The sequence below is a fragment of the Trachurus trachurus genome (assembly GCF_905171665.1).
Source record: "Trachurus trachurus genome assembly, chromosome: 18".
NCBI lineage: Eukaryota > Metazoa > Chordata > Actinopteri > Carangiformes > Carangidae > Trachurus > Trachurus trachurus.
The window spans coordinates 18,987,086-19,006,591 of NC_139909.1; the positions used below are offsets into that span (position 1 = coordinate 18,987,086).

Below are 19,506 nucleotides of genomic sequence, written 5' to 3' on the forward strand. Positions count from 1 at the left end.
AGGACGCTGTTGTTTTTATGGTGGAAAGTTGCTGGTTGTATTTTGCCACAGACCTGCCTGTCTGAAAATAATCAAAATCAGACTAAAACACTAAATTAAGACACATTAAACAAAAATATATTGTTATTTTAATCAATAAAGTACAAAACATCACATTTAAACATACAACAGCAGATTTGAGTGATGCGTTTAAGACGTGAGGGTAAAAATATTTTCTGTTTTTTCACTTCTCAGCAGTTACTGCAGCTCTTGTGTTCAGTAGCTACCAACAGGATCAAGAGTCATATTTGGTCAAATGGCTTTTTATTCATTGTGAAGACCCTGAAAGGAGTTGACCAGCAACCAGCAGGTCACAGTGACCGGGGTCATGTTCCTGTTCATTCAGCTGTCCCCTCAAAGCCAAACATCTCTGGTTTTACAAAGGCAGTGCTGGTTTATGGTTTACTACAGTACAAAGTGCAGATACACTACTGGGAAAATACACGTGAGAAATAACAGTCGTGTGTTCGCGGCCTGTGTTTTAACGTGCTGATGAAAAGAAAGAGAAATTCCTGAGGTTGAGAACTGGTCTGTAGCTCTTTTTTCAGAGTCAGTGCCGTGCTCCTAATAGATCAGTGTTAACAGCGAGCGGCTCAGAGTGATGCTGCTAATTATCAAGAGATGCGGTTACTTCAATCCATAAATCTGCAGCAGCTACAGATTACACAGTGGTGTAAAGAGCAGCGAGGCTCAGTGAAACACTGATCTGCCCGGGGCTCTTCACACACTTCCCATGTGTGCTTTTAGGCAGATTGTGAAGGCTGTATACTAATCATGTAAGTGCAACATTTATATAAAGATATATAGCGTCAACACAAAAAAAGTCAGATTCACATTTCCTATGATTTAAAACATAAAACAGTTCCTTCTCAGTTTCTTAAGTCAAGTACGTCAAACATGCTGAATGTGCAAACTCATTGCCATCCTCCGTGTGTGTGTAAAGCAGCTACACATCTGTAGATTGTAAATAAAATCCTTCAATGCCCAGATTTTCTCTCGGGCAGCAGGTGCTGAGGACCCAGACATCAGAAACTTTAGGTTACGCTGTGTAACAGAGCGAGCGACTCATTGGCCCCTTTCTGCTGCCTGAGCTTTCACAGTGAGCTTCACTTTGGGTCTGAATCTCTGAGGTATAACGCAAACACACAACCACTTACTGTGCAACTGTGTGTGTGTGTGTTTGTTGTGAGTGTCTTCAGGTAGGTGACGCCCGTCTGAAGGTCGATGACGAGGCTCTTGGGCCCTTAACTCACTTCAACACAGTCTCGTTGAAGCTGATGGCAGCCAGATCACTGAGCTCCTTCACTACAAGGTGAACTATTGATCTGCTCCAGCTCCGGTTGGCAACTCTTCTCCTTGTCGTCATGGGAACGTCTTTGAGGCGCCGGTGGATCCGAGCAGGAGAAGAAGTGAGGCAGAGTGGCCATGGTCAAAGTGCCCAGGATGGGGAAGCTGCCCGCTACCATGAAGGAGGCGACGTAGTTTCCTGTGACGTCCTTAAGCAACCCTTGGAGCAAATAGGGAGGAATAAGAAATTCATTACAAGCTGGAAGGACGTGGCATGGTAGGTGTGGGAAATACCTGTATTTATGGTGAAGAAGGTATGGAAGCCCGTTTCCGCCAGGGAAAGAAAATAAATTTCCTCAAAGCGGGTCATAATTATAACATACAAAGTCATAATTATGCAATAAAAAGTTGAAATTATGAGATAAAAAGTCATTAATGTGAGATAAAAAGTCAAAATTATGAGATAAGTAGAAATTATGAGATACTAGAGCACAACAGGTCTAGCAGCTCTTTGGTATTTGACAGAGATGGATTGTGAATTCATAGAGGAGTGGCTTTACAACTAACAACATACTGGATTTGCTTGTAAGTTCACACGTGATTGTAATGCACAAACGCACTATTGAAAGGATTTTGAGGAAGAACAGGCTCTGGTGTCAGAAAAAAACAAAAAATCTCTGTTTACCCCCATGGTTACAGGTGGATGCAGCAAAAACAGAGTGGACACGCACATCACACCAGTGAGGGCAGGTGCAGAGTGCAAACAATAAGCAAAATAGAAAAAACAAGAGCACTCGCAGCTCTGCAGGACTCAGTGTCAAGAGCAATGTAGCCGTCTGACGAAGAGCTACATTGCTCGAAACGTACGTCACTACAATAAATTGACACTGAGTCCTGCAGAGCTGCGAGTGCTCTTGTTTTTTCTATTTTACAGGTGGATGCACCAAAAATGTTGTTTATGATCAATGCACAATCTCTGTTTTCATTATGACTCACCTTGAGGATATTTATTTTCTTTCACTGGTGGAAACGGGTTTCCATAAAAAGGTAACAGAAAGCTACTGAGAAAACGGATAGAAACTAAGAAAAACTTGAAGCACAATGTTAGCTCCATGCTAATTAAGAGAAACACTGGTTATATGTGGGGTCGTTGTTGTTGTTTTGTGCTCATTAAAGGAGTTGGCATTGTGGGAAATAACCTAAATAGCTTTATTGAATACGTGTACACTTCATATTAAACTTCATCTTGCAGCCTGTTAGCTTAGCTTAGCTTAGCATAGACTAGAAAGATGGGAAACAGCTACTGTAGCTTAGTTAGAAAATCACTGACTAGCCTCAGCTTGTCTAAAGCTCATTGATTAACATGTTGTTTTTCTTATGTCTGGACAATTTCAAGCACAAAGGGTTAAAACTAAAAATTAAACTTATAATAATTATAAGGACAAGGACACTTTGGAGTTGCAAATCAACCTAATGTGTATATGTTTCCTGACAGAAAGGTTCCAGTCCTTCTGTGCTGCCAATGAAATATATTCTTTACAATTTGGTTGAACTGACACTTTCTGTTGTAGCTAGTTGTTGGGTACTTGGAGTTCATTTTGTAGGGACAGAGAATCACTGACTTTCCACAAATGAGCAGCTGCTGACCCCAGAGCAACAGACAGTGTGTGAGGGGGTCAGGGCCAGATGACCAAAAATTAATGTTTGACTACTTTTAGCTCCGGTGGGTTAACTTGTGTTTAGGTACTGATTTGTATCTTTAGATAACATGAACATGGTAATGTGACCTACTAGGAGACATGGTTTATATGTAACACACTGCACTATAATTGCAGCTTTTACTTGTTTTTTTCCACACAAACACAAATACACCTGTTCCCTCAGTGTGCTCCTACCTGACAGAGGCGTTCCCAGCAGCCCTGCGCCGCTCTCGATGAGCTGCAGCAGCCCGAGGGCCCCCATCATCCGCTCCACGCCCACAATCATGGGCACCACGGCGAAAACCAACGAGGTCAGAGCCCCGGAGCAGAATCCGTAGAGGAGGCTGATCACCATCAGCGCAGCGTAAGAGCCGGACAGGGAGCTGACGGGCAGCAGCATGATGAAGACGCCCGCCAGCGTCGTCCACAGGCTCAGCAGGTGGATCAGCCGGAAGTGTCCCAGGTCAGAGAACCAGCCCGATGCAATCCGTCCTAAAATGTCTGTAGCTCCGGCGGCGGACATGACGAAAGCGGCTTGGTACTCTGAGAAGCCGACCTGCCGGCTGTGGGCCACCAGGTGGAAATAAGGAACGAAGTAGCCGACGTTGAGGAGAGTGATGGCGGCGGTGTAGGTGATGTAAGGCCTCTCGAAGAGCAGCGGCAGCTCCAGGTAGGAGGAGACTCGTCGCAGCACATCAGCACATGACGACCTGCTGTTTGAATCCACCTGGAGGAGAGGGAGGAGAGCAGAGGACTTGATTAGTAAATCAGTACAGATATAGATCTTTATATACAGGTGCATCTCAATAAATTAGATGATCATGGAACCGTTTATTTATGTCAGTAATGCAATTCAAAAAGTGAAACTAATAAATATATATATTATATATATTCATATTTACATCAAATTATGTTTTGAATATGCAGAGTCCCATTTCAAATAAACGAATAAATGAAAAATTATATTTAATGAAGACCTAAAATTCAGTATCTCAAAGAAGTTGAATTTTAAAAAATACCAATTTAAATAAGCAAATCTTAATAGAATAGAATAGAATAGAATAAACTTCATTGTCCCACAGGGGAAATTTGTTGTGGACTCGAGTGCATGGTAAAGGCTGCCATAGATAATAAATATACCTAAAATACATATGACAGTTTGAGACGTACATGTACACACACACTCATGACACACCCAGTAAAAGATTAAAAAAGATTTTAAAAAAAGAAAAAAAAAATGGAAATGGAAATGTTGGCCTTCTGAAAAATATGTCTGTCTATATGCACTCAATACTTGGTTTGGGTTATTTGACATAAACTACTGGAAACTGACTTTTACATGATATTCTAATTTATTGCGACGCACCTGTCTATCAATAGATCTGGCTCTAAAAGCTGGTGTAACAGGTGAGGACTGCACCTTTTTGGGGGCTTTAGGGCGTCGCTTTGGGCGGACGAGAGCCCCACAGGGCACGATGTTGAGGCTGAGCCCCCCCAGAATGAGCAGGGCCCCCCGCCAGGCGTACATCTCCACCAGCAGCTGGAAGAGCGGGTTAAAGGCGAAGGAGGAGATGCCGATGCTGGAGAACGCCAGTCCCAGCGCCAGGGTGCGGCGCCGGGTGAAGTGAGCCATGACGGTGGCCACCATGGGGGTGAAGACCAGCCCCCAGCCCAAACCTGGAGGAGAGGGGGGAGACAAAAAGATGAGAGGTCAGGGTGTTGATCTGCAGATTAACCAGGTCGTTATTAAGCATCATCGTAGGACCAACAGGTGCTCGACCTGATACGACGCCCATAGTGAGGTAGAGGTGGACGAGCTCGGTGGCCTGCGAGGCGAGGATGAGGCCGAGTCCGGCGAGAACGCCCCCGGTCATCACCACCAGCCGGGTGTCGTAGGCGTTACACAGCGCTGCACCCAGAGGACCTGCAGCACAAACACACACAGGTGTCTCCATCAGTCAGGACTTTTACCATGAAACCATACAAGCACAGTAAACCTGCAAACTACAGGGAGTCAAAACCTTTTTTTGTCTTATTCCTTGTTGTGAGTTCTTCCTACAGAGTTTTTCTTTTTATTATTTTGCGTGTGTGTGAATGTTGTTTTGTTTCATGAACTGTCACGAATGAGTCCAAAATATGAAGGTCCTATCCTCCTATTCCATCATTAATTTGATTTGATTTAGGTTGTTTCAGCTCTACTGAAGGTCAGCGATATTGATACTACTCCCCTAAAAACGACCCTGATTAATTAAGTAAAAATATTTAAATAAAGTTCTGTGATTTTGAATTAAGTCTAGCTGCACCTTATTGGCTTTGTTTGCAAAATTCACATAAAGATTCAGATTCAGGTAATTCTTTCAACTTCTCATTAATCTCATCCTGTGTAAATAGCTTAGATGTAACAGGAAAAATACAAAAAAAATACTAAAATGATTAGCTGAATTTTTTAATAATTGATGAATAATTTCAGCAATTCTCCAAACAAATGCCAAACATTCACTGCTTCAAGCAGTGAGAGATTAAAACTTTTACTTGTTTTACATCAGCCTAACATCAGCATCAAGCAAGTTAAACAAAATACACTGCCATCATTCTCATCTCATTTATTTCCTCTATGATTAGTTTCATTACAAGAACAATTGATACATAAATCAATAATGAAAACTGAGCCATTTGCTTCATAATAACAAACAGCGCCACTGGTACTCACTGAAGAACTGCTGTGCTGCCAGGCCTGTTGAAGAGATCCAGGAGATGGCCTGAGCGCTCTCCTCAAAGTACTGGACAAACTCCACGAAGAAGATCCCCAGGCTGCGCATCAGGCCGAACACCAGGCTGGTGCTGACGAAAAGGGCCGCGACCAGCACCCAGCCCCAGCCCCCGTCTGGGCCCTCGGCTGCATCGGGCCGGCTCTCTGCTGCTTTGGGCTTGTGTTTGGTCATGTCTGAGATGGAGATAAAGTAAAAACACAGGCGGAGTGGAGGAGGGCAAAAAAAGGAAGCACGGCGGAGAGTTGGATCACCTTTAGCAGCAGCAGCAGCAGAATGAGTCTCAGATCTGCCCTGTGCTTGTCAATAGCCACAATCATTAACCTCCCACAGGCCAATAAATTCCCTGGTTGGCCTGTGTAAGTGTGACTGAGCTGCTTAACAAGTTGACCTCCATTTGAGAAGGCGATATAGGTGAGAGGTGAACTCTGATCGGTGCTCGTCATGGATCACTACTGAGAGATAACATCTGTTCAGTCAACTTTCACTTTTTATTCTGTTTTTTTTTTTTCCTTTTCCAATACTGATGATTTTTCAGTGCAGTTTTCTAGTTATTATCATTCATAACTAGTCTTTTCTTTTGATGCAGTAATAATAAGACGATTTGGACATATTGTCCACTACTGGCCACATCCAGCACCCTATGCAAACACTCATATGGCACACATACACAGCATTTGACACAGGCCAGGGCTTATGAATGATTTACAAGGTCTGTTGCACTCACACTTATCAACTGGGAATTAGTTAGGTGCAAAGAACTGATGTTGTCCTACATTGACAAGTTTCAGATTTGGTCACCTGGAGCAGCACTTTCACTTCCATCAACATCCGAGGCTAAAAAGTCCTTGAACTACAGTAAGCACCAGCTAAACCTCCACAATGCTCCCTGACAGCTCAGACAAATACATAATAATGAATTTATTTAGGATTTATAGCAGAATCTCAGAGGGTTAAAATATATTGAGATAACTGAATAAATGAGAAAATATAATTCCTTTTAAAGACACCAAAACTCAATCTAAAATAATCAAAAGACACACGCATCAGGTTCTAGTTGGCTCGACACTTTGCTTAAATAATCTCCTGGGAGGAAACTGTCTTGACACCCGCATGAAAGAGAAAGTTATTACAAATATCCACTCACCCGCATAGATACTGAAGTACTTGAACTTCAGGTTTCTAGCATGTTTAAAAAGAAGAACGTAGGCTACGCCATATTTGGTATTCAATGTGAGGATGATCATCTCCCTAGGGCACATTCTGATCGCATTTCTTTTGTCACCCTCTTAGCGAGAAGAATACTTTTAATTAACTGGAAACAGGCTGTCCCGTCCTCCTACAAACATTAGGTTAGAGATACTACAACTCCTGAAGCTATCTGCTCGAACAAACATGAGGTTTTGTCCTATATGTCATCTATATATTGTATTTTATTATTACTGAAAACCACATGTTTGTTCTCTCACACACATCGTATGTTTTGTTTTTTTTGTTTGTGTGTTTGTTTTGATTGTTCTTGTCTATGATACAATGTCCATTCACTTCCTCTTTTCTTTTCTGCTTGTCCCCTGGGGTGGGGTCTGGGGAAAAAAAGTTTGTTCTTGCATTTCTGTATATATGCAGTTACATTTTCAATTGTTAAAACCAATAAATAAAGTGGGGGGAAAAAATCGCTGTGAGCATCTATACACTACTATGGCTACTTTCTTCATAAAGACAAAACAAGCACCTCAAGCACTTTTTTGCTGCTGACAGTAAGAAGCTGGTCACATGACGCATCCTCACATGTTGCTGTGTAGACATGCAGCTGCAGCAGGAAACACAAGCAAACAGTCCTGAAGCAAGTTCACAACTTTGATCTTCAGCTGCCAACGCGCTCTTCTGCTACCTGCTGTTACCAGAGTCCGTTCCTGTAACTATGGTTTCCTGAAACTGCCTCCTCTTTGCCGATGTGAGTCATAAGCTGCAAAAAGGCGTCAATAACACGAGCTGTAAACAAAATCAGCTTTGCTCGAGGTGTAAAATAGACAGAATCTTATAAATACTGGACTTTAAGTTCACTTTTTATTTCAAGAAAACTATGTGAGGTTCAGACACTGACTCTCATTATTTGCTGAGCTGAGAAATAAGCCAAAGCAACATGCAGCACTGTGATCTGATCCATTCCCACTGCTGCAGGAATGACAGGAATTTGCAGCTAACACACTCTCAAACACACACAACCTTCAAAGACCCGATGCTCACAAAGCAGGAAAATACAATTTTTTTTATCAAATGCAACAGTAACTCAAAAGCCTGCTTCAGTGTTTCACATTGTTTGTACATCCTTGTGTGTATCTGTGTGTACTGCTGTTATAAAACCCACCTGTTTCAGGAGATGCAGGAACTTCCCTCACACCAGACCCCAGTGAAGCACAATCTGTGTGTGGGACAAAAGATTTTAGAGTAGTAGTTTCACATTGTGACCATGTGATGTCCTCTCTACATATCGGTTTTGTTTTCTGTGGAACTAATGTGAAAAACCACAACCATCAGCTCAACACTGGGGATGGTGAAGTCACTTTTTCCACAGGAAGTCGACAATTCTTTCATTTTCACAACAGCTGTAGGGAAGTCAAGTTCATTAAATTTTATGATGTAGCTCAAAACACACACACAAAAAAATCTGAAATCAGAACTACCTCGTAGAAAAGAGATATTTTATTCATAACTGCATGCACCATCATGCTGAGAAATAGAAATAGAAATAGAAAGTGTAGCAAAAATGAATAAACCACCTCTGGTTCTCTGACCTTTATGATCATTTTATAATCTATATTTATTTTATTTTATTTACTGTATCAGTTAATATCAGATTTATGAACGGTATGAGTCACAAATCCCAGTGTCTTAAAATGCACAGTATGAGTTTATTCCATATGATCAATAAACTAAAAACTACAGTCCTGAAACCAGCTTCCGGTACCTCCCGTCGCTAGGTGTCGCTATCGCGAGACTCTGCGGTGCTGAGGGAACGTAAATAACGTCGGCTGGTTCTAAAGAGGTTCTAACCGTTCTAACTGCCACACGCCCTGTAACAACACAGAAACCGGCCCTCAAACAAACACACGTTTAGGCAATAAGTGTTCGTTTTTTGTTTTTTTCCCATTCATTTAAAATTATTTTTTAAATCTTGCAACAGTCTCTCTGCTCTGCTGCCCCGGGAACAGTTAACTGCTTCGTAACCGTGACTCAGTGAAACCCGGTTGACAGGCAACGCGGGCTGCTGTTGCCAAGGTAAAATCCTGTTTTACCTGAAGTTGAACCGACGCTGCTGAGTCCTGAGTCCTGCCAGCCGCTCGTCACCTCGCACCGGCCTGGCTCAGACACTCACTCCGCCGGTGTCGGTCCCTCCCCGCCTCGGCTCGGCTCGGTGTGTCAGCTGCTTCCTCCGGGGCAGCAGCGCATGGCTCCGGCACCGTCTCCAGACTCCACTCCGGTAAACAACCGACCGACCGACAGGCAGGAGGTCCGGTCTCTAATAAGAGCAGCACAAGTTCAGCAGCCCCCTGTGGGGAGAGCTGTAGCAGGAGGCGTGCACACGGGCTGCACGGGGACGCGCACATTTTGCATGTTGCTACCTGGTAATAACCACTCACACACTAAAAGGCAATCATGAACGGTTTTTTCACATATCCCAAAACTATAATGTCATGGTTTCTATATGTTTCCCTACCATACCAATAGCTTTGTTGGATTTATTTAGTCCCTTTAAAAAAAAAAAAACCTGTAGCTACCTGCATCTAAATGTCTTAGTCAGCAATTACTACTACCCTCTTATTGATAATGTCATGTTATTCATGTTTTATTACGTTGTTACATGCCAAAACAAGTCCTTAATACAGCAAATGTATTGCATTTTTAAGGACTGTCTGTAGTAATTAATCCAGTGTAATAAGGGACCAACAGTGCTGAGGCTGGAGACAAGAGATAAGAAGATGAAACACAAACACATCTTGATGTTCAGGAGACTGACAGTAGAGGGAGGCAGACACAAGCTCTAAAGATCTCAGCTGCAGGGACAAAGATCCTGCATGAGGATTGTTTGTCCTCCACACACATACACAAACACACACACAATGAACTGTAATATGCCTCAGGGTCTCCAGGGTTCATTCTTGTTGCATGTGCCCTGAGGAAAGAAATACTTCTCCAAAACATTTTGATAAAATCCCTTCAAGTTGAAGTAAGTTAAGTAGACATTTCCCATGTCACATTCATTTCCTGATTTCCCACTTTTCTGTCTGACAGGGTGTGATGGGCTTCAAATTAATGAAAGGAAAAAAGTACATATTAGGCTACATTGCTTTCTTTCTCCTTTTCTTTAGGGGGGGATGAAGATTGGAAAGTCCCGTCAAATTTCCAACGTTTGTCTCTGCCGAGCATGGACAATAAGCCCCACTATAGCCACAACTCATCAGGCAGCAGGAAGCCGGGATGACAGAGGGTGGGAGAGTTCACCGGGAGTCTGAAGCCCCTCAAATGCACCTTCAGGAAGCACCAGCGGGCTCACACACGTGTTGTCGGCTGGTATAGTGTGCAGACCCTGGTATTAGGACCCTGGAGGAAACAGGTGCCCTCGGCCTCATTGTTTTCCGCAACCAGCACCAAGAAGAAAAAAAAAACAAGATGTAGAGAAACGGCGGGACAGAAGACGTGAATCATGGGAATGAAAGAGCGCGTTAATGAGAGGAAGGAAGTTCAGGGAGGAGAAAGGCTGAAGCAGGGAAGTGCTGCAGGAGAGAGAGAGCTTGAAAACACATGCAGTCTGGTCACAGATTTGTGACCTTTTTCAGCCCTGTCTCTGGATATTCTCTTGTTTTTCCACTGTTACAATATTATATAGGTCATCGTGTGATAAATGAACAAGACACCAAAGACACCAAGACACCAAAAAGTCCAATTGATATAAAAATGATTTAATTTAACTTGTAGAAAACCACCTTTGTCCAGCAAATGAACTCATACACATACAAATTTAACATTATCATTAATTATCCAATTTCTTACAGTTGTCATTTTTTCTTCTACATATATTTTAATTTTTATATTTAATCTTCACTACAAGACAACTAAGTCCTTTGCCTGCTTGGACCATAAATGCAGATATCACTGCAGAACACACAGGCCCCAGGCCTCAAGGAGTTAAATATGCATTTAAGTAGAAAAACTTCAGTATCTCAACACTGATCTAAGTGCTTCTCCATACTCCAAACCCCATGTTCACTTTTAATTTACTCCAAAAAAAACTCCATAATCCACCTCCCCCTCCACCTCCTACATAAAAACTTGCTTTATCTTTCTTTAAAACTGTTCACATCCTCTCATTTCTTCAAACCTCAGTGTGCACACATCCTCGAGTACAAATCCTTTCTTTCCGTATCTCGCCCCCTTCTTTCCGTCCCTTCACAAAACCTTCAAAAACACTTTAACTATCATCATTTTCATCTCAGAAAACCAGGATTTCATATTTCATATTGTCAACATTAACAATGCTCAGTTTGTTATTTTAACTCCAAACTCCAAACCTCATCCAACGACATGTCGATGCTAAATCTTAGTTGTGATTTGTAATAAACTTTGGTCTCATCTAACCAGTGCAATCAAATGTATAAACTACCACCTCATATTCAAAAAGCAGACAATTCATTCACCAGATTTCACATTTTCTAACAGATGTAGCTCTTGTTTGTCTTGACTGCTCGGTCTTCAGCAGGCCTGCAGGATGGGCTGATAAGGCTCCGTCAGGACCTTGTAGCGGATCTTGGTGTTGGTGACCGCCCCGTGTTTCTGGCGCAGGTGAAGGCGCAGCTGGCTCTTGTGGCGGAAGTGGAGGTCGCACTTCTCGCACTGCGGAACAAGGAAGAGATCAGCGGGGTTACTTTAGAGAACAAGGTCACGACAGGGAAGAAGTTACAACTGATGTGCTCTGGTTGGTCGGTCGGTCTGACTCACAGAATAAGGCTTCTCTCCGGTGTGGATGCGCAGATGGCTCTTCAGGGTCTGCAGGTGGCGGAAGCGGGTGCCGCAGGTGTGGCAGGGGTACGGCTTCTCACCTGTGTGGATCAGGACGTGAGCCCTGAGGTGGGCGACCTGCAGCAGACAAAAAACAAACCACACAGATATGATGAGAAGTTGGACTAGTAAAGCAGTTTTCGGCAAGCAGTCTCCACATTTGCCTCGAAACTCCATCTCCTTTATTATCTCATAGCGTGGTGAATGTGCAGGTCACAACTTCTCCACCAGAGTGTTTTGGAGTTGTTGGATTGTGTATTTGATGAGTTTGATGAGGGAAACCAAGAAATCCCATTAGCCTCCGTAGCATAGCTCTGAGGAGCTCGCGGCTCTGCTCCACCGTTCTAAAAATAGCTTGCACTGACAATGAAAGGTAACGAACGTACTCCTAATGGGCAATGGACCAATTTGCCAAAATGTTGAACTATCCCTTTAAAGGTCAATTTTAAATAGTATCTTCTTGTTTTTACACTAGTATTAGTACTTGTTTAGAACCAGAAACCAGTCAGGTATTCTTGCTGCAGCAGCTATGAGACAAATAGATAACCTGACCTGTTCTATTGAGGAGTGCCCTCACCTGAACAAATCGTGCGCCGCAGGTGTCACAGCGGTACGGTTTCTCCCCCGAATGGATGCGGGAGTGAGTCTTCAGGTTGGCCGGCCGGTTGAACTGGGCACCGCACACGTTGCAGCGGTACGGTTTCTCACCTGCCAGAGCGAAAGGTCACCGTTAGATATCGGCTTTTCATTTGCAGAAAAACAAAAAAGATCAAAAGAGAAAACAGGATTTTTTAAAAAGCCTCACCTGAGGAGGTGGTCTTGGTTCCTTGAATGTTGCCAGAGTAACAGTAAGGCACGTAGTAGCTCTCGCGCTTGATTGCGTGTTGGTTGTGATGGGCAGCTTCTGGATCAGTAGGGTCCAGTTTTGGGAAAATGGTGCAGGGTGAAACTGGAAAGGAGCACAAAATACACACATCAAGATCTCTAAAACAACAGTGCAGCGGCTATTTTGTACTCAAAATGGATTTTTTTTGTTTTTGCTTCATACCTGTTCCCTCCTTGTGAGTGGGGGGCACTGTTAGGGGATCCACAGAGGGGGGTGGCCCGAGGGGAGGGGCTCGGCCAGAACCCTCGTAGCAGGAGGCCTGCCCCTGTCTGATGGGAGAGAGGTTCATGAATTTGGATCTGCAAGCACACGTGTTTTTAATTTCTGCTTTCTCAGCTCTTAGTTCACATTATTCCGGCTCAGACCGGCCCCCCCTACCTATCAATCTGACCAGGCACTTCTCCAGACCACGCCTCTGCTGGGGCTTTGGGTGTCAGACCCATCCTGTCGTTGATGGGCGACGTTTGGGGTTCCTCCATCTCCTCTTCCTTCACTGCGGCGCAGAGAGGGTTGAGGACGATGTACTTGTATTTCTTCCAGTTGCAGGCCTTGGGGTCTGGTGTGGCTTTGGTTTCACTCTGGAGAAATAAACCAGACACATTATATTAGTGGAGTTTAAAGGAGACATATCATGCCCCTTTTTCAGAAATTAAAATGGTTCCCAGGTGTCTTTAAGACATGTCGATGACGTACTTTGGTCAAAAAACCTCAACGATCAAACACCACAGCTCTTTTCATTCTCTCAAAACAGCCCTGTTCAGGTAGGGGTAGTATTATGCAAATTCGAAAACTAATGACATCATTGTGAGACAACTGAGGGAACAGCTCGTAAAACCACATGGATTTCAACGTAGGGAGCCTGCAAATTACAGATTTCTTCTTGCCAATTCTCACATTTTGGGGGGCCAGAAGGGAAGCCAAACACCCAAATATATGTTTAAGAGCCTTCAAAAAGTGATATTTTCATAATATGTCCCCTTTAAACCTGGGACTGTGAATGGAAAGTAGCTTTTGGCTAAATCCAGTACAAAGTGGTACAGAGCATCTCTTCACTAATGTATTTTGTACATGGTCCCTGAAAGAAAAAATAAACTAGTACAAAAAACAATTGCATTCTTACGACCTCCTTGTGCACTCAATGGCACCTCACTTGTTTTTCCAAAAACTCACCACAAGGTTTTTGTTGCAGGTGTTGGACTCGGCTGGAGAGTTCGGTTGGCAGCTGGAGCGGGAGGGGCTGTCTGGAGATGGGGTCGGGGGGCCGGCAACGGGCGACCCCGGCTCCCCTTTTAGCTCCTTTGACCTGGGCTGGCTGGACGGGAAAGCCCCTCGCTTGAGAGAGCCCCCACCCTCCGCAGGGACCCTGCAGGGAGAAACAGAGGAAGTGCTGTAATGAGCTAAAACCCGTCAACAGACAAAAGGCACACAAACACAGACACGCTCGTGGCAATCTGTAAACATGCCCTCACGCACGTTAATATACTCCAGTTGCCAAGATCAACACTTGAATATATGAGTTGTTAGATCACCTTGTTGCCCCGGCCGGTTGCCCTGGGTGAGGCAGGTCCCCTCCTTTAGGGGCGACAGAGGCTACAGACACACCGGAGTCCAGCTCCAACTGTGGGTGTCTGGCACTCATGTTCTCCCTGCTGGAAAAACAAAGAACTTGTTAACCACCCAAATCAAACACACCCAAGATTAAAGTTAAAAATAACTCCAGATGACTCATGAGTTCATATCTCAGCATTTTCTTTTTCTTCTCCCAGCCCCTCACCAGTGCAGGTGCATGAAATCCTGGCAGGTATCAGCCACATGGTCCATCTGCAGGTAGGCCGCGGCGGCGAGCACCCCTGGGACGATGCTCGCCGTCAGAGGCAGACGGGAGGTGTACATGAAGTCGAGCAGCAGGGAGACGCTGGACGGGTCCAAGGTGTTGGGGAGAGACACGGTCATGAGCTGCTCGCCGCTGCCGCCACGCCCCTGGAGCAGCACACGGCGGGAGTACAGCGAGTAGAAGAACCCACTGAGAGGAGAGAGAGGGAGACAGGAATAAGGTAAGATGATCTGAGTTTTTAAGGAGCAGGGTGAAACAAAAGGAAGGAAAGAGATGGGAAGAAGATGACAAATGATGATGGAGTGGAAAGCAGGAAAGGCGACGGAGACAGTACAAACTTAAAAAGAGACAACAAAACAACGGCTATGAGTCAGCAGGAAAAACCAGAACATACCAAACTGTCATCAAAGGAAAAGAAAAGGAAACACAGCTCATTTCAGGGAAATACTCCATTGAAAACTACACTAGTAAGTCGGAGAAAGAACCACCCTCCTGCATGGGCCAAAAAAAAAGCAACTGACCTGCAGGCCACGAGCACGGCACAGTGCGCCCGTAGGTGCACGTTGCCGACCACCAGGGTGGTGTCGGTCAGGATGTTGCGGTGCCGGAGCTCGTTCAGGTTGAGCAGCACGTCGTTGGAGTGGCGGGTGAACTCTTTCACGTATCCCTCAGCCCTCAGCTCCTGCTCCCTGTCCACCCTGAATCCTCCCAATACCTCCATCACGCTTATCTGGTGTTTGAAGGAGAGAAATGAATTAAAATGCATCTGTTTTAACTGTAAAAATTGAAATCCTTGTATGTAAAGATCCAGAATAATAACCCACCTGTATGTAAGTAATAGAATAAATAGACTGGAGTGTCCCAGACACATCTGTTAGGTGAGACCAGCTCCCTACTCGTACCTGCATGAGGAAAAACACAAGAAACTTCCATTAAATCCAATTATAAGTATATAAGCTGTAATACTTTTTAATGCAGATATCCAGGGAATTAAAAACTCAACAATTCTTAAGCAAAAATGTAAGTTTGAATTTAAAAATATGACACCTCATCATTCAAAGGCAGGCAAGCAGCAGAGATTTAAAAAAAAAAAAAAAATCTGAAAATCATTTTCCAACTCACCCCGACCAGCAGGGACGAGAACTAACGTGCACCACGCTGATGTCAACCCCTTTCGGCTTAGTGGTCAATCTACAAACCAAAGATGTGGAGCAAAGGGGCTTCACTGTCCCGCAGCCTCCACTGGCTCTGACCAACGTGTGTGAGTGGAGGCTGGAGGGAGGGAACTCTTTATAATGTCGCGCAGGAAACCCCCATACAACCAGAGCTGCTCGTTTCCTCCTTCCTTCAATTGGCCCACGCGCAACACTGGAAGCAGCGCAGGAAAAAAGCCCCGGCCCGGGCTCCGGGCTCCAAGTATTTTTAGTGGGCTATTAGTTTTTCTAAACCCCCATAGCTCTGAGCGAAGTAATGGCAGGAAAGCATAGTGTGTTTGTGTGCCACGGTGGAAAAATATATATGAGGACCCTTGGGGAGATGCACTACGTGCCTGGCTATCCAAGGGGTAAAGCCAGAGGACATCAGGCTTCCCCCACCAACGCTTTCCTACCCTTCACCAGGACAGAGGAAACTGGAAGATGGAGAACCAACATAAACAAGCTGCACCAATGCAATCTCTGTCTAATCAATGGAATATTTAAATTATTATTACAAATGTTTATGCATGATCCCCTCAAGCATCCCATCCTAATTTGCAAGGATATTACTCAAATATTATAGGAAGTGGTGGTATTCAAAGACAAACTGTGTCAGTGCTGAGTTGACTGGTTCAGGTAAACGGGGGATTAATGAGCGCTCCACAACAGCGTCCGGAAGCTCCTGGCTTGCTGCCTGAGAGCAGAGGCGTTGTGTTATGAGGACGGAGAGGAAGGAAGCGGGACAGAATCGATGGTTCTAGATGGGAGACACCTTCTCCTGGTGCTGAAAAACAACCTTTACCCCGCCCTGGCTGAGAGAAATGTAACCGACAGATGTGCAGGAACTGCCCTTCAACCCCCCCTCTCTCCCTCTCCACACACACACACACACACACACTTTTGAATGCATCCTGCGAAGCTGCTCAGAGACATGGATGAAAACGCCTGCGCAGGACATCCGTCAATAATAAAACGAGCAAAAGACAGGGGAGGAGAAATGGAGATGGGGGGTGGTGGTGGTGGTGGTGGTGGTGGTGGCAGCAGCGAGGACTCGGGTCACGAATGACTAAAAAACAAACGGAAAGTTACCTCATCCGGAGCGCAGCCTTGGGTTCACAGACGAACAGGCGAACGGGACAGTTAATTGAGATGCTGCAAATGTGAACTATGAACTGTGTTTCCTTCACATCAAAGTATTTCACAGGAGATAACCTTGAAGACGAAGGAGGAGAGGAACCTTCAAGGCTGACTCAGAGTAGATAAGCACAAAAAAAGCAGATCAAACAGCACAGGCATTTGAGTAAAACTGAGATAATGCAGCAATAACATAACGTAGTGCATCAATTTACACTGTAAAAAGATTAATGTGGAATTCTTTGATTCAATCTGAGCTTCTCCTTTCTGCAATGCATGCAGCGGTAACTTACTATCTATACTCATTTATATTTTGTTTTCCATGGCTGAAGTGTATTGTAGAGAACAGTTTGCCAAGAGTGAACTAGGAGAGACGTCAATAGTCATGAATATTAACATTATAGCACCTAGAAAATACACTCAGACAGCACAAACCTCTGCCAAACACCATACACTAGACTATAGAAGAAAAAAAATCAATTCATAGTAAATTATCCAGATGTAATTGATTTTTTTTTTCGTTCCCCATCGCTCCAACTTGTTTAGAGAAAATTGGTTCAGTACTTTGTTGTGTAGACAAACAAACAAACAGCCACAGGGGATTACATAACCTCCATGACAGATGTATCTGCCTGCAGGTCGCTATAATTTGTAAAAAAAGAAAAAAAGAAGAAAAGAAAAGCAAAACATTTTTATAGACAGTAAGCTTTTTGAAAATTTACCGAGCCCCACATGAAATAATAATCAAACATGAGCATATTTTGATATAAATCCTTTGAAAATGTGAATCGGAAGTGAAGTGTTTGCAGGGGGTGTAGAGGCTCGTGTGCATGTCCTTGTGCTTTTATTTGTTTGGATGGAGGCTTGGATCAATTGTGTGCTTTGTTAAAAGAAAAAAAAAAGGAAAAACCATAAAGGAAAACAACAATTAAGAAAACAGAGGGGTAGATGTGGGTCTCGGCTACTTCCAGGCATTGTGAGAAGAACGGATGAGGGGGGCGGTTGAGGAAAAGTGAGAACATTACTAAACAGGTTCAGCAATAGGCGGAAACCATCGAGTCTATCCCACTGGCAGCGCTGGGCAATGCTCATAGTGACTTCCTGCTTCTTAGCCCGTCTGTCAGTGCCCATCAGTGACCCACTGGCCCTATTTGTGACATCCAAAAAAAATAAAAAAGTTACCTATGTGAGCATTATCCATTTATCAATTTAGTTTTATGGTTAGATTTGGTTTCGTGTTGAGAATTTTGCCTTGTGTAATTTATTCCTACCTCTTGCTATGTTTAAGATTATCCATAAGGTTATTTCTATGAATTAAGACACTGTTTAGTTTGTTGATATGTAATGTTTGTCTCTGGCTACAAGCTAAGGTGGATTTCAATTTTGGACAAAGGGGGGAAAAGAGATTTGCTTATTTAGTTTTCATAATTTCCAAAGTTTACTCTATATATATATTTCACTTAGAGAGTGGTTAGAAACACTTTTCAATAATCTCAAGTCAAGTCAAGTCAAATTTATTTATATAGCACATTTCATATGGCAAGCGTAAACTCAATGTGCTTCAAAAATAAAAACAAAGATACATTGTATAACATAAAATAGCATATAAGATAAGAAAATATTACATGTATAAAAAACATTTAGGACATTATAAAAACACACAAGAAATTTGAAACGTACGACTGGAAAAAACAAACACATTTTTTAAAAATCAAATTAAAGACGCTGATTAACCTAAACTTGAAGCCAGTTTTGTGAAATTCCAGAAACAAATGAAATTCTCAACATCTATTGAGCGGCCGTCACTCCTCGTCTCACAGAACAAAGGCAGGGAGGGATTCCCCTTTTTTTTTGCGGGTTCCTGGTTGCCTAGACAGAACTATATTGTTCATCTGATAATGTATGGACTGAAGCCATGCTTTGACTTCAAATCCCCCTGTTGGTGCCAAAGTGTTGATGGCTCCTGCAACAATAACAGATCTGCTTAAACTGCCTCTTCCTGCGACCGCAGAGGACTCTGGACATATAAGGGCAAAAGGCACGGACCGAGCTACTGGAAGGAGGAACAGGAGGAGGAAGCGGGGATATCCCAGCGAGCAGCCGTGTTTGTTTGTGCACTCGTTGGCACAGACAGACTGGGGAAATAAAAAGATAAATGACAGTTATGAAACCCTTTCCTGTGAAGAGTCGTCTCCTGGGGGAAAAGCAGTGGCCCCCCAACATGGTGCTGGTGTTGGTTGCAGTGGGAGGAAGAGGAAAGTGGGGTGGGTGGGGGGTAACGGTTGACCCAAATCTCATGAACCGCAAAATAATAAAGCAACCACATGACCTTCATAAACCACTGCTGGGTGCAGAGTGGTAAACAAAAGAGGAAGAAAAAAACAACTCAGTATGATCAATGACAAGCTGCTACAATCAAAACCTCAAATGAAATAACTGTAAATGTCAGCACAATAAAAGTAAATTAAACTTTAACAGCAGTTGACTAATGCTTAATAAAACATGTAAAACACATGTTCTGGGGTTGGCATCGTTTGTGTTTCAAATATTGACCAAAGTGGCATTTTTACAAAATGTTCAGCAAGTCTAGAAAAGATTACTTCAC

The 19,506-nt window shown here is 43.6% G+C and overlaps 2 protein-coding genes across 3 annotated transcripts; both read right to left on the reverse strand.

Moving 5' to 3' along the window:
* Window positions 1-110: 110 nt before the first annotated feature.
* slc16a13 (solute carrier family 16 member 13) lies at window positions 111-9,308 on the reverse strand. The gene is made up of 7 exons (XM_083992977.1): window positions 9,091-9,308; window positions 8,163-8,216; window positions 5,737-5,970; window positions 4,807-4,950; window positions 4,447-4,703; window positions 3,222-3,753; window positions 111-1,546 (listed from the first exon to the last, which is right to left on the reverse strand). Exons 3-7 carry the CDS (start codon window positions 5,966-5,968, stop codon window positions 1,329-1,331), a joined length of 1,383 nt encoding a protein of 460 aa, XP_083849103.1. The 5' UTR covers window positions 5,969-5,970; window positions 8,163-8,216; window positions 9,091-9,308; the 3' UTR covers window positions 111-1,328.
* A 1,426-nt stretch (window positions 9,309-10,734) lies between these two features.
* On the reverse strand, window positions 10,735-16,003 carry bcl6b (BCL6B transcription repressor). Of its 2 annotated transcripts, none has more exons than XM_083992976.1 (12): window positions 15,694-16,003; window positions 15,396-15,473; window positions 15,093-15,301; window positions 14,512-14,760; window positions 14,267-14,383; window positions 13,908-14,100; window positions 13,116-13,315; window positions 12,900-13,006; window positions 12,657-12,800; window positions 12,429-12,559; window positions 11,792-11,929; window positions 10,735-11,686 (listed from the first exon to the last, which is right to left on the reverse strand). In XM_083992976.1, exons 3-12 carry the CDS (start codon window positions 15,290-15,292, stop codon window positions 11,546-11,548), a joined length of 1,620 nt encoding a protein of 539 aa, XP_083849102.1. In that variant the 5' UTR covers window positions 15,293-15,301; window positions 15,396-15,473; window positions 15,694-16,003; the 3' UTR covers window positions 10,735-11,545. The 2 variants fall into 2 exon arrangements, with proteins under 2 accessions (XP_083849102.1, XP_083849101.1); XM_083992975.1 differs by having other exon boundaries at window positions 14,267-14,386; window positions 15,694-16,001.
* Between the last annotated feature and the right edge of the window lie 3,503 nt (window positions 16,004-19,506).